The sequence below is a fragment of the Leptopilina heterotoma genome, unplaced genomic scaffold (assembly GCF_015476425.1).
Source record: "Leptopilina heterotoma isolate Lh14 unplaced genomic scaffold, ASM1547642v1 Lhet_120, whole genome shotgun sequence".
NCBI classification, from domain to species: domain Eukaryota; kingdom Metazoa; phylum Arthropoda; class Insecta; order Hymenoptera; family Figitidae; genus Leptopilina; species Leptopilina heterotoma.
In genome coordinates, this window is record NW_025110838.1 from 456678 (window position 1) to 470660 (window position 13983).

The 13983-nt window shown below is 22.3% G+C and overlaps 1 protein-coding gene across 6 annotated transcripts in view; it reads left to right on the top strand.

Moving 5' to 3' along the window:
* LOC122510787 overlaps window positions 1–13983 on the top strand; it is a 171377-nt gene that overhangs the window by 104969 nt on the left and 52425 nt on the right. For 3 of the 6 annotated variants that reach the window (XM_043625681.1, XM_043625687.1, XM_043625708.1), the window contains one exon: window positions 4774–4794. The exons of the other annotated variants lie outside the window; for them this stretch is intronic. In XM_043625681.1, coding sequence (XP_043481616.1) covers window positions 4774–4794 — 21 coding nt within the window. The remainder of the gene's footprint in view (window positions 1–4773; window positions 4795–13983) is intronic. 6 annotated transcript variants of the gene reach the window in all.

A 13983-nucleotide genomic window follows, 5' to 3' on the forward strand; every position in this document is an offset into this window, starting at 1 on the left:
TTGATAACATTCTTTATAAGAATTCAATTTTAGAAATCTTCAATTATTAAGAAAGTATACTTTTAATTTTGTTTCTTCTTTTAGTAAAATTTTCCCCAATCTATTCATTGAGAAATGAGACGAAATTAAAATTTTGTCAATTAAATCAAAAGTTGAACTAAAAACTGAACAGTGTTGAATACAGATTCTAGGAAAGTAGTTTTATTTTCAGAGTAAAATATAAACCTCTTATTTACAGAAAGGGTGAAATGCTGAGTAAAAAGTGAAATGTGGTTCTAAAATGTTCTAAGCGTTAAACTTGTAATAAAATGTATAGTGTATTATATAGTTTTTGAAGGGAAAAGTTGAATACACTAAAAATATGCGAATAGTGCCAGAAATAATGTATAATGAAGTAGAAGACGAATGAGTTTGGTTTACTTTGGTCTTTTTGAACGTTTCTTGGCTCTCTTTCTCTCTTAGACACTTTTTTCTTTTTTTCTCTCGCTCTCTCGCTCTCTCTCTCTCTTTTGGTACATATACTCTCAAATATAACGCGATCCAGGCCAGTCGCTCGAAAATAGTCCCAGCCTTACATTTAGGGTGGTAACCCGCATGAGAGTTTCAATCAAGATACGCAATGACGCACGCAACTCCCTCTACGCGTTCTTCCTCACTTCCCCTTTAACGAATGACTTGCATGTCAGTTATCCGATCTCACACTATCACCATATAGACTACTTCTTCTTCTTCTTCTTGCACATTTTATTCACCAATACTGCTTAAATGCTCCACTTTACTTTATAATAGTGGAGCTCGAAATCTTTAACCCCTTATAAGAGGCTTTTCAAACGATCGAAGATCTTCTCTTGCTAGTTTGCTATATGTACTCACTATCCGCTATACTTTGTATGCTTGCAATTTCCTGACGTAATAAATTTTTTTTTTTTTTAATAATTTTTTTAGTTTGTATTTATTAGAAAGGGTTTATTCTTTGATGAATTACTTTGATAATAAAGTAATCAAATTATTTTTTTTTTTGTAATTTTTTAGTTCCGAAACAGTATAAAAAATGATTTCTGAATTTAGTTAGTTTTGAAAGAGTAAAAAATTATTTCTGAATTTATTTACTTCTGAAACAGTATAAAAAATGATTTCTGAATTTAGTAAGAGTAAAAAAATGGTTTCTGAATTTACTTATAGTTCTGAAACATTAAAAAAAAAATGATTTCTGTATTTAGTTAGTTATGAAAGAGTAAAATAATAAATTTCTGAATTTATTTAGTTCTGAAACATTAAAAAAATTGATTTCTGAATTTTAGTTAGTTCTGAAAAAGTAAAAAAATTATTTCTGAATTTACATATAGTTTTGAAACATTATAAAAATAATTCAGAAATCAATTTTTATACTATTTGAGAACAAAATAAATTCTCTGAATTTATTTAGTTCTGAAACAGCATACAAAATTTATTTCTGAAATAAATTCAGAGAATTTATTTAGTTCTCAAACAGTATAATAAATGATTTCTGAATCTATTCCGAAAAAATAAAAAAAATTATTTCTAAATTTATTTAGTTTTTAACATTATAAAAAATAATTCAGAAATCATTTTTTACAGTTACTGTTTCAGAACTAAATAAATTCTCTTAATTTATTTAGTTCTGAAATAGTATAAAAAATTATTTCTGAATTTAGCTAATTGTGAAAGAGTAATTAAGATGATTTCTGATTTTATTTAGTTTTGAAAAAGTATAAAAAATAATTTAGAAATCATTTTCTATAAAAACAGTATAAAAAATTATTTCTGAATCTATTTAGTTATGAAACAGTGTAAAAAATTATATTTCTGAATTTATTTAGTTCTGAAACAGTAAAAAAAACTATTTTCAAATTTATTTAGTTATGAAATAGTAAAAAAATAATTTCTAAATTTATTCTGTTTTCAAACAGTATAAAAAATAATTCAGAAATAATTTTTTATACTGCTTGAGAACTAAATAAATTCTCTGAATTTATTTAGTTCTGAAACAGTTTAAAAATAATTTCTGAATTTAGCTAATTCTGAAAGAGTAAAAAAATAATTTCTGAATTTATTTAGTTCTGAAACAATAAAAAAATTATTTTCAAATTTATTTAGTTTTGAAACAGTAGAAAAATGATTTCTAAATTTATTTAGTTTTCAAACAGTTTTAAAATAATATATTTTTGACCTAGAGCGAAAAGAAGATTTTTTCTGATGAATTTGTATGTTTTTATTATTTATAAAATTAGGTAATTGAATTTTTTCAAAGAATTATATTATTTTTTTTAATATTTGAATTCCCGAAGAAAGATTTTAGTTTATGATTTAAAAATTACATTTTTTGAATTATTTGGAAATTTTTTTTTTAAATTTGTCTAAATCTATAAATATTTGAATTATTTCGAGAAAATTTAATAAAATAGTAGATATATTGAAAATAATTTAATTCCTACGAAGAATTCTATTATTTGTGAAAATACAGCAAAGTAATGAATGCATACTTTTAAAAAGTGTTGAAATAACAACAAATCGAATTTATCGAAAATTTAAAAAAAAAATAATCTTCTGAGATTATTTTCTTCGTAAAAAATAATCTATTGAGATTTTTTACTTCGTAAAAAATAATCTATTGAGATCTTTTGCTTTGTAAAAAATTATCTCTTTAGATTATCTTCTATTCTGTTAAATTTTTGTCGCTTCTGTTAAATTATTATTATTATTTTATTTCCTAGAATAAAAAAAAATTAAATTTCACTTGAAATAAATTAGAGTATTCCAAAAAAGTGCAATGCGACGTAATTTTTAACCTTCGCAATTTATATTAATGTCTATAAATTCGCATCAATTACATCACTGTTTCATGTAATGAATCATATGGCACTCAAATTTAAATGATTCTCGAAATTTGTCGACGTCAAATAAATCGCATCTTCTTTACATATTTCGCATATATTCATACGATGTGCAATTTTCTATAATATCTCGTTATAAAAGAAATTTTTGATATTAAACAGTTTTTCATGCTAATGATGCTCCAAAACTCTTAGACACAATGTTTATGCAAATTTATTTTGAAAATATTGATCTAAATAATTTTCTCATACTTTATGCAATGTTTTTCTAATTTTTGTTACCTTTCTATTTTAATTTAATTAAAACTTATTATTTCTTGTTTTAATAATAAATATAATAAATAAAAATAAAAAATAATAATAGTAATAATAAAAATATTATTATTATCACTATTAATAGGTAGTTAGTAAATATTAATATTCTTGTAATTAGTAATTTATAATTAATACCTAATAATTAATAAATTAATAAATTTATTCAATTACTAATTATTCTTTTTTATTAATTATGAAATATAAATTATTAATTACATTAATATTTACAATAAAAGAACATTCTACTATTAATAATAATATTATTATTGAAAAATACAAAGAAATTAATAAAAAATACTAAAAATTATTATTAGAAATTAATAAAAAAATAATAAATTAATTTCATTGATAAAAAGCTCAAATTCTAGAATGTTAATATAAGAATTGATCAATAGTGTATTTTTATAAAGTTCAGAATAGAATGAAGGGAAAAAATTTGTCTTTATGTAATTGTATATATTTGCATTGGAGTAAATGCGATTACGTTGAATTAATTTGGTGTACGTTATAATTAACACCGTATTACGCTCAATTGCTTGCTTTGATATTTTTAATTAATTGAATGGTGTGGATTTGACCAATTAAAAAATGCTCAGCTTTTTTTTTTACACGTGTAATATATATATAAAAGGAATTGAAGTGAAAAATGAGTGAATCGATAACAGTAGCTTTTCCTTGAACTTCATTTCGTCGCCGTCGTCGTCGTCGTCATAATAACAAATTGCGGTCAGAATGGATATGCATTGTGCACCAATACTCATATTTCCGGGTAGCTTTTTCTATTTTTAAACATAAACATATACTTAACTAATAGGAAAAAATTTTTCTTTTTTCTTTTTGTATATTGAATATTTAAAAAAAAATTTTTTTGAAAAAATTATTTTTCAATTTAGGGACAGATAAGAATTTTGCAAAAAGAAAAATTTTGATGTCAGAAACTTTAATGTTGGACAAATTTATATGGAATTGGATAAAGTTTTATTGAAAGTCGGCAAAAAATATTCTAAATGGACTGGAAAAAAATTTGTTTTATTCAAATAGTCGATCACTTGTCTATTGTCAAATATAAATATTTACTTGAATTAGGGAATTTTTATTTTAGTTAAATTTTATTAATTTATTAAACTAAATAAATATTTATTTGCATAAAATCATTTTTATTCAAATAAATATTTATTTTCATAAAATCATTTTTATGCAAATAAATATTTATTTTAAAAAAATAATTTGTATTCAAACAAAAGAAATTGTACCTAATTGTATGAATAGTTTCAGTATAGGTATTTAAAGCAAATTCTATTTAATTGACAAAAAAAAACTATTACAAATAATTATTTATTTGATAATGAACGTTTATTTGAAATAAATTTTATTTTTTAATAGAAATTGTGAAGTATTAATTAGTAAATTAAATATAATAATAAAAAAACTAAACAGAATGTAAAATAATATTTAAATGAAAACAAAATACAATAAAATAACTTTGAAGAAAAAAATATTAACTGTTATTAAATTTAAATACATTATAATTAGTTTATTGTTAATAAAACTATTATTCTCTTCGATTTCAAAAAGTATTGAAATAAAATTTCTTTTTTTACAGATTCAAATCCGTCACATCTTGGTAAGTGTTTACCCGAATAAATATAAATTATTCTTCTTTTATTTATATTGTGTAATTTTACTTTCTATTGTGTAATTGTTGCCTGCTTTTTTTTTAATTTTCGAATGATCACAAAACATTTTCCTTATTTGTTATATAACATGCTCTTTATATGAGGAATACTAATTCGATTTTTAATTAGAATATATAATTAAAATTATGTTCAGGGAAAATAAAATTTTTCAATTAAAAATTTATTCTCTCTAAATATAAACGCTATTGTAAGTGGGTATATTAATAGTTTTTATCCTCAAATATATATGCACAAGTACATCATTTGCACGCTTTCATTTGAAATAATGACATTTATTGCATCTGTTTGTGCTTCCCTATTTACTCGCGAGTCTATTTTGATTTTCAAAGAATTTTATAAATATAAAGACGTTAATGAAAAAAGGTATTGCCATTTTTCTATATTAGTTATCTCCATATCTAAAAACACAATTTCATGATGAAAATAAACACTCGAGAGAGTAAAATTACTACTTGAAAAACAAGTACACGAGACCTTGTCCTTCCCAAAAGGTCCTTGGATAATGTGCTGCTATATATTTTTTCGCGTGTTGATATTAATGTTATCGCGAACGTGAATCAGTTTTGTTTCAAGATTTTTAAAATAATATTATGTATAAAGAATACAGTGTTAGAAAATTTTCTTTTTCTCAAGGTTCGTCATTTTTTTATTATACACACGCAATGTGTAAATTTTTAATTTTATTTGAAAAACTTTTATTGTTTCTATTTAAAACAAGATCTTATTTTATTTAGATCTTATTTTTCAAGTTTTTTAAATGAGATATAATTTTTTCCTTATTTTTGATTAATTTGTTATTAAATCAAAAACTTTGCATTTTATAGTAATAATTTTTGTCACTTTTGAAAATTTTTTTCTCTGCCAAGATCCTCTTAATTTTACCGAAAAAAATTCTTTTTTTTAAATTTTTAAATTCTTTCTATTTCTAACAATAATTAAACAAAACATAATTTGAATTAAATTAATATTAATTCGCTTTTTTCACAATTATTCATAAGTAACTATTTCTATATTTTAGAATGTTAAATTAATATTACTAATATTAATATGCATTGAAATTCCTGAAAATAATTGAATTTCGCAAATAGTTTTATTAAACTTCATGAAAATAATTGAATTTTGAAAAGAATTTTTTTAAAATACCTAAAAATATGTTGAATTTTTTAATGAATTTTAATAAAATTTCTGAAAATTGAATTTAGCAAAAGATTTTATTAAAATTCCTGAGAATAATTGAATTTTGCAAAAAAATTTATTTTAATACCTAAAAATAATTGAATTTTTGCAAAAAATGTTATTAAAATACCTAAAAATAATTGAATTTTTCAAAGAATTTTAATAAAATTCCTGAAAATTGAATTTTGCAAAGAGTTTTATTAAACTTCATCAAAATAATTGAATTTTGCAAAGAATTTTATTAAAATACCTAAAAATAATTGAATTTTTTAATGAATCTTAATAAAATTCCTGAAAATTGAATTTGGCAATTAATGAAATAAAATTCCTGAAAATAATTGAATTATTGCGAAGAAATTTGTAAAAAAAAAAATGTAAATAATTGAATTTTGTAAAATTTTTATTATTTATGAAAGTAATTAAATGTTTGCTGTAAATTTTATTAAAAATTGTTTTTAAATAATTTAATTCTTTTGGAAATTTTTATTGAAATTTATTATACCTATATTGAAAATCATTGAATTAAGGTATATGAATATGATATGATATGAAATTTGAATTTTTTTTTTAGGTTTTGGGAAAAAGTCAAAGCTTTTTTTTAAATAAAAAAATTCTATCAATCTTTTCAATCTTTCAACCAAAAAAATTATGTTTTGATTTTTTGTTCGGTTTGTTCTTTCCCTCGGGATTTTCTTCAATAAACGATGAGAAACTGTTGCTTTAGAAAAGCTTTTATATTTTTTGTACTATGAAAAAGAAAAAAAAAATTTTTTTAGAAAAAAGTAGAACGTGAAAATTGCTGAAGAATATGAAAATAGAATGTTTTTCAACGAATAAGACGTGCTGAAAATTATTAACCTTAAATTTCGATTGAATGATTACAGTTGTAAACTATGATTGGATAATTACAGTTTTATTCAGAATTGAGTATAACAGACTACGACGTTGATAAATGGATTCAAAACAGAACAATATAGTAATATTCTCGTGACAATTTGTATCTCCAGTAAATTGTATTCAGTTTGATTTCAGTCATTTTACATACTAAACGTTTCGTTGACCTAATTTCAGATTTTTTTTTGACACCTCGATTAATTTTTCGCCTAATTCAGAATCGATCAATTTGACCTTATTTTCAAATAATTTTTTTTTAATCCCATTAAAATAATAATTATTGTAATATTAATTAATAATTAATCTATTGTTTGGTCACAATATGAAAAAAAGGAAAATAGAAAAGGAAAAAAAAATTTTTTGGTGTAAAACTTACGTTTTACACAAAAAATTTTTTTTTCCTTTTCTATTTTCCTTTTTTATTCGAGGAGCGATAAAAAGTTAAAAAAAGGGAAAGAAGAGAAATTAAAGGCATTAGTACAAAAAGAAAATTTTTTTTCCCGTGAATATTTTATGTATAAATAGAGAAAATTGTCGATGCGTAAGTACTTTAGGTGAAATATAATATATTTTTAGGGATTGCTTATAAATTTTTGAAAAGAGAAATAATGCACAATAGTTTCATGACCTTTCGGTTAAACTTCACACGTGTTTTTATTATTTGCCTGCACGCCTTAACAAGACGGTAGTCACGTGTGTGTTTTTATAAGTGATGATGATGATAAAATTTCAAGACGTCCTATGACATCAGTTGATATAGTATACGGTGAACGTATATATTTCTCAAATAAGACACGTGACCAAATTTTCATTTAATCAAATTATATCGCTCACCTTTTTTTCCACTTAATCGGGTAAAATTTCTATATCAGTTCGTTTACATCTCGATGAATTTTGATAAAAATTGTTTAATGCGACTGAAAAAAATGATTAAATTTAATTAGGAAGTAATTTCGAAATTTTTTTAAGTAAATTGAGTAATTAAGTTAAAGTACCTACATTTGTCACGTTAAAGTACATTTGTCACAGAGTCTACTAAATCATTTATTTGATTTAAATACTATTTTTATTTTGCAAAGGTAAAATTTAATTGAAGCAAATCAAATTTTTCTGAACCAAATAAAAATTTATTTCAACCAAAAAAATTTAATTGAAACAAAAGTAAAATTTAAATGTTATTGAACCAAATAAAATTTAAATGTAACAAGTATAATTTATTTTAACCAAGTAAAATTTAATTGAAACAAGTAAAATTTATTTGAACCAAATAAAATTTTATTTGAACCAAATAAAATTTTATTTGAACCAAATAAAAACTAATTTAAACACATAAAATTTATTAGAGCCAAATAAAATTTATTTGAACCAGAAAAAATTTTATTGAAGCAAGTAAAATTTATTTGAATACCGAATGAAATTAAACGAATCAAATAGAATTAATTTGAACCCAATAAAATTTAATTGAACCAAATAAAATTTAATTGATAACAAGTAAAATTTATTTTAAAACAAATAAAATTTAATTTCTACTAATTTATTAGTAAAATTTACTAAATCAAAATAAAAAAGTTAGTCACTAATTCAAATTAGGGAATATTTTTACTAATTAAGATTTAGAGAGAGTAAGCTCCAAGTCAAATCTTTTTGTATGCAATTTAAGTTATTATTAATTTCGAAATTTAAATTTAAAATAGTTTAAATAATTAAATATGTTTATCACTTTGGGGAGTGATTTACCGTAAAATTAGATAGAAAATGGAAAAGAAAATTTTTTCCTTTACCTGTTGCCATTTGCCTTAATACCTGTGGATTTTTACATTGACCTTAACTTCATGCAGTTCGATGAACACATTATGTCAATCATTTGTGTTATAAAAATCGCTTGGAATCATGAAAAAAAGTGAAGGTTGTAGGCGACATTAAATAAAGTAAAATGGGAGAATTTTTATAATTTCTGCACGGTTTATTAGCACCTGTAAAATGAACAATTTTATTAAAATGCAGAGAAGATGCGGGGAAAGAGATTATTAACGAGAAATTTTTAATTTATTAACTTTTTATTAGTTTTAGTTTTTTTATTCAATTTTAAATAATTGGACAGGAAAAATTTCAATATTTTATAAATTCTTGTTATTATTATTTATTATTTTTTATTATTATTATTATTATTATTATTATTATTATTAACTAGCTGTCGTACCCGTCTTCAACGGGTTTTAGTTTCTACCAATACATTTAACAATGTTTCTATACCAATCTGGAAAATCAGAAAAAAGCCGAAAATTTAATTTGACTGGAAAATTAATAATTAGTTAATAGCTATTTCGGTAGTATAATATTACTATTTGAATAGTCTCCACCTTTTAGCAAAAAATAAAAAAATTATCAAAAATTCGAAAAACCCAATTTCTTAAAATTTAACATTTTTTTCTTCTCTTTTATATCATTAAGCTTCATTATTTTTGTGCTCTTCAAAAATAATTTACTTATTTAATAGTCTCCAACCTTTGGTAAAAAATCTAAAATTATGGAAAATTAGCAAAAATTTAAAAAACCAAATTTCTTAAAATTCAACATTTTTTCTTCTTTTTTTATGGCATTTAGCTTTATTATTTTTGTGCTCTTCAAAAATACTTTACTTATTTAATAGTCTCCACCCTTTGGTAAAAAATAAAAAATTATGGAAAATTAGCAAAAATTTAAAAAACTGAATTTCTTAAAATTCAACATTTTTCCTTCTTTTTTATCGCATTTAGCTTTATTATTTTTGTGCTCTTTAAAAATACTTTACTTATTTAATAGTCTCGACTCTTTGGTAAAAAATCTAAAATTATGGAAAATTAGCAAAAATTTAAAAAACCAAATTTCTTAAAATTCAACATTTTTTCTTCTTTTTTTATGGCATTAAGCTTCATTATTTTTGTGCTCTTCAAAAATACTTTACTTATTTAATAGTCTCCACCCTTTGGTAAAAAATAAAAAATTATGGAAAATTAGCAAAAATTTAAAAAACTGAATTTCTTAAAATTCAATATTTTTTCTTCTTTTTTATGGCATTTAGCTTCATTATTTTTGTGCTCTTCAAAAATACTTTACCTATTTAATAGGCTCCACCCTTTGGTTAAAAATCTAAAATTATGGAAAATTAGCAAAAATTCGAAAAATCGAATTTCTTAAAATTCAACATTTTTCCTTCTTTTTTATGACATTTAGCTTTATTATTTTTGTGCTCTTCAAAAATACTTTACTTAATTTGTTATCTCTACCCTTTGGTAAAAAATCTAAAATTATGGAAAATTAGCAAAAATTTAAAAAACTGAATTTCTTAAAATTCATCATTTTTCCTTCTTTTTTATGGCATTTAGCTTCATTATTTTTGTGCTCTTCAAAAATATTTTACTTATTTAATAGTCTCCATTCTTTGGCAAAACATCTAAAATTATGAAAAATTATCATAAAATATTTATTATAAAACATCTCAATTTTTAAAGTCTCTGAACTTCTTTCAATTAAAGAATACTGAATGAATTGGATAAATAATTATGAATTGGATTATTTTGACGTCAAAATCTTAATCAGAGACCTTAAAAATACTACTGAATTAAACTTGATAGTAATTAATAACAAATTATAATTTTTTCGTTTTTTTGATATCGAAAATATTTTTATACTTGGGTAAGTCCACTGACTTTCGTCTGAGAGTCGTTGCGACCACATTTTAAAAAAATCTAATTTTCATATATGTGAAACTCGATGATTTTCTGAGTTCATTAATCATAATATTATATTATAAATTTTATTTCGTTTAATAATATTAATTATCAAAAGTAGGTGGTTCACGATGTGATTTCGTAACCTTAAATTTTGCAACTTTTTAAAAGACGTTATTATTCAAAAACTATTAAATATTAGGGGTTGGTACTTACCACAAATATAAATCTTTCCATTCTGCACGTTCTAACGACCAAGATGAACTAAAAATTCTATTACTTGTGGACGAAAATTGATTTTAAAAATTTTTTTATCCAAAAAAATTACACTTTTTGTATCACTTACAACTTTTTTGTCGGACCTCAAAAAAATTTGGGGTTTTGCAAATATTTCTTTAAGAACATAATTTATCTTTTATTGAAATTTGGAGAAGGTGTTTTTCTTCGTTTTAGAAATAATAATTATAAAAAATTTTGTATGCAAAAAGGTTAATTCTAAGACTTGAAGTTAATATTGACACTAAAATAACAATGCTTGTCGTTTATTTCAAGCATTATAATTAACCTTTTTGAACAAAATTTTTTATAATTATTATTTTGAGAACGAAGAAAAACACCTTCGTCAAATTTCAATAGAAGATAAATTATGTTCTTAAAGAAATATTTGCAAAACCCCAAATTTTTTTGAGGTCCGACAAAAAAGTTGTAAGTGAAACAAAAAGTGTAATTTTTTTGGATAAAAAAATTTTTAAAATCAATTTTCGTCCACAAATAATAGAATTTTTAGTTCATTTTGGTCATTAGAACGTGCAGAATAGAAAGATTTATATTTTTGGTAAGTACCAACCCCTAATATTTAATAGTTTTTGAATAATAACGTCTTTTAAAAAGTTGCAAAATTTAAGGTTACGAAATCACATCGTGAACAACCTATTTTTGATAATTAATATTATTAAACGAAATAAAATTTGTAACATAATATTATGATTAATGAAATCAGAAAATCATCGAGTTTCACATATATGAAAAATAGAATTTTTTAAAATATGGTCGCAACGACTCTCAGACGAAAGTCAATGGACTGACCCACTTACATCTTAGTCATATCATTTTTTGTGCAAAATTATGCGAAAATGTGACTAAATAGCATGTAATACTCAATTATACAGTGTTTAAAAGCAATTCATTAAACAATGTAAACTTTGTAAACTTGCGAATTTTTTAATTTTTTGAAAACTTTTTTATACCTAAATCTTAGTTATAGGACACTATTTTTTGTAAAATTATACTAAAATTTGTCTAAATAACATGTAATACTTAATTACAGATAGTTTAAAAGCAGTCCATTAAAAAATATAAAATTTGGAAATTTGCGATTTTTTTGAATTTTTCGAAATCATTTTTATACTTACGTCTTAGTTATAGGACAGTACTTTTTTAAAAATTATGCTAAAATTTGACTAAATAACATGTAATACTCAATTATAGAGAGTTTAAAAGCAATTTATTAAAAAATATAAAATTTGAAAAATTTCGATTTTTTGAATTTAAAAAAAAAAATTTTATACTTACATCTTAGTTATAGGATATTATTTTTGGCAAAACTATTCTAAAATGTGACTAAATTACATGTTATACTCAATTATAGAAAGTTTGAAAGCATTTTTTTAAAAAATGTAAAATTTGAAAATTTTTGATTTTTGAATTTTTCGAAAAAATTGAATATCTCCCGTTGTAATTAATATTTTTCAAATCTGTAAATTTATAAACCTTCCTTGGCCCAAGGTCTAACATTCTGCCAAACTTGGTTTCAAATGGTTCAGCAGTTATGTTTTTTTCTATTCAATTTTCAATACACTGAAAAAAATTGTTTGATTCAAATAATCGATTACTTGTCTATTACAAAATAAATATTTACTTGAAACAAATAAATTTCATTGAAGTCAAACAAATTGTATTTGTGACAATAATATTTCAGAATTTGAATGAAATACCATTCAATTGATTTAAATAGAAATTATTTGATTCAAGTAAATATTTATTTGATAATAGACAAGTAATCGGTTATTTGAATAAAATTTTTTTTATTGTAAGAGAATAATAAAAATAATTATAATAAAAATAAATAATAAAAATTTCAGCAGTTTAAAAATTATTATTATTTATAAATTTTATTAATTTGTAGGGAAAATGATTATTATCAACGAGAAACATTAATTTTACTATCTGTTTTTATTATAGCCTTTTATAGGTTTTTTTAAAATTCAATTTGCAATAAGGGAGCAATAAAAATTTAACAATTTTATAAATCAATAATTATTGATAAACAGGCAATAATTTTTTGCTTATTTATAAATTTTTATTTGCTGTCATGTATATATAAAAAAAGGAGGTTTTTTTTATGTGACACGCGCGATATCGTGACACACGTGGTTCTAGTTTCTTCACTTTGAATTCTTTTTAAGCTTATTGTCAATGCCAACATTTCATGTGAACATTTATCTTGAAACTCAGCAGTCTGCAAGTTGATATTTAGAAATTAATTGTATACAAACTTTTAATTAGATTCGTATATTATTTCTTGTCATTTTTCCGGTTCATTTGACTGAGATTTTTTTACTTACACTTTTTTAGTTAGGTTTTAGTTTCGTTTGGTTAAATTTCACTTCGATTATTAGTTTCGTTACATTTCGCCTCGTTTAAGTAAATTTAGTTTCATTTAGTTTCGTTTCGATTATTTTAGTTCAGTTTCGTCTACTTCAGATAATTTCAATCAAAAAACTCCCCCTTTTAATATCAAATAATAATTTACCTAAATTGTTTGATAAAAATTAATAAAAAAATTAATTAAAATTTTTTTAAAATTGAAATAAAATTTTAATTCGAAACAAAATGAAATAAAAATAAAGAAAAAATCCGAGTTCGCTAATAATTGAATTGAAATGAGAACATTGCGGTTTATTTTGGTCCAACACAATTTGTTTATTATCGCACGCGAAGATGAGATAATTTTTGTTTTACAAATATGAAACTATATTGATTACATTATCAAAATTGGCCTTGAAATAAAAGCTTAGAATATTGTCTAATATATCTTGAACAACTGGGCTTTGACGTAATATTTGAGTTGTATACAAATTGTACACATAAGTCTTCATTTCCTTATGTTTAGGTAAATGGCACTTCTCATTAAAATTTTGCACGTCTCACATCTGACAGGTGCCATTCATCTGCAATTGACAGATTCTCCATACACCTAATGTGTGCGTCATTCTCTGCAATTTGATAATAATTGCAATATTCAACATGTCGATATATTCTGATTTTCCACTCGAA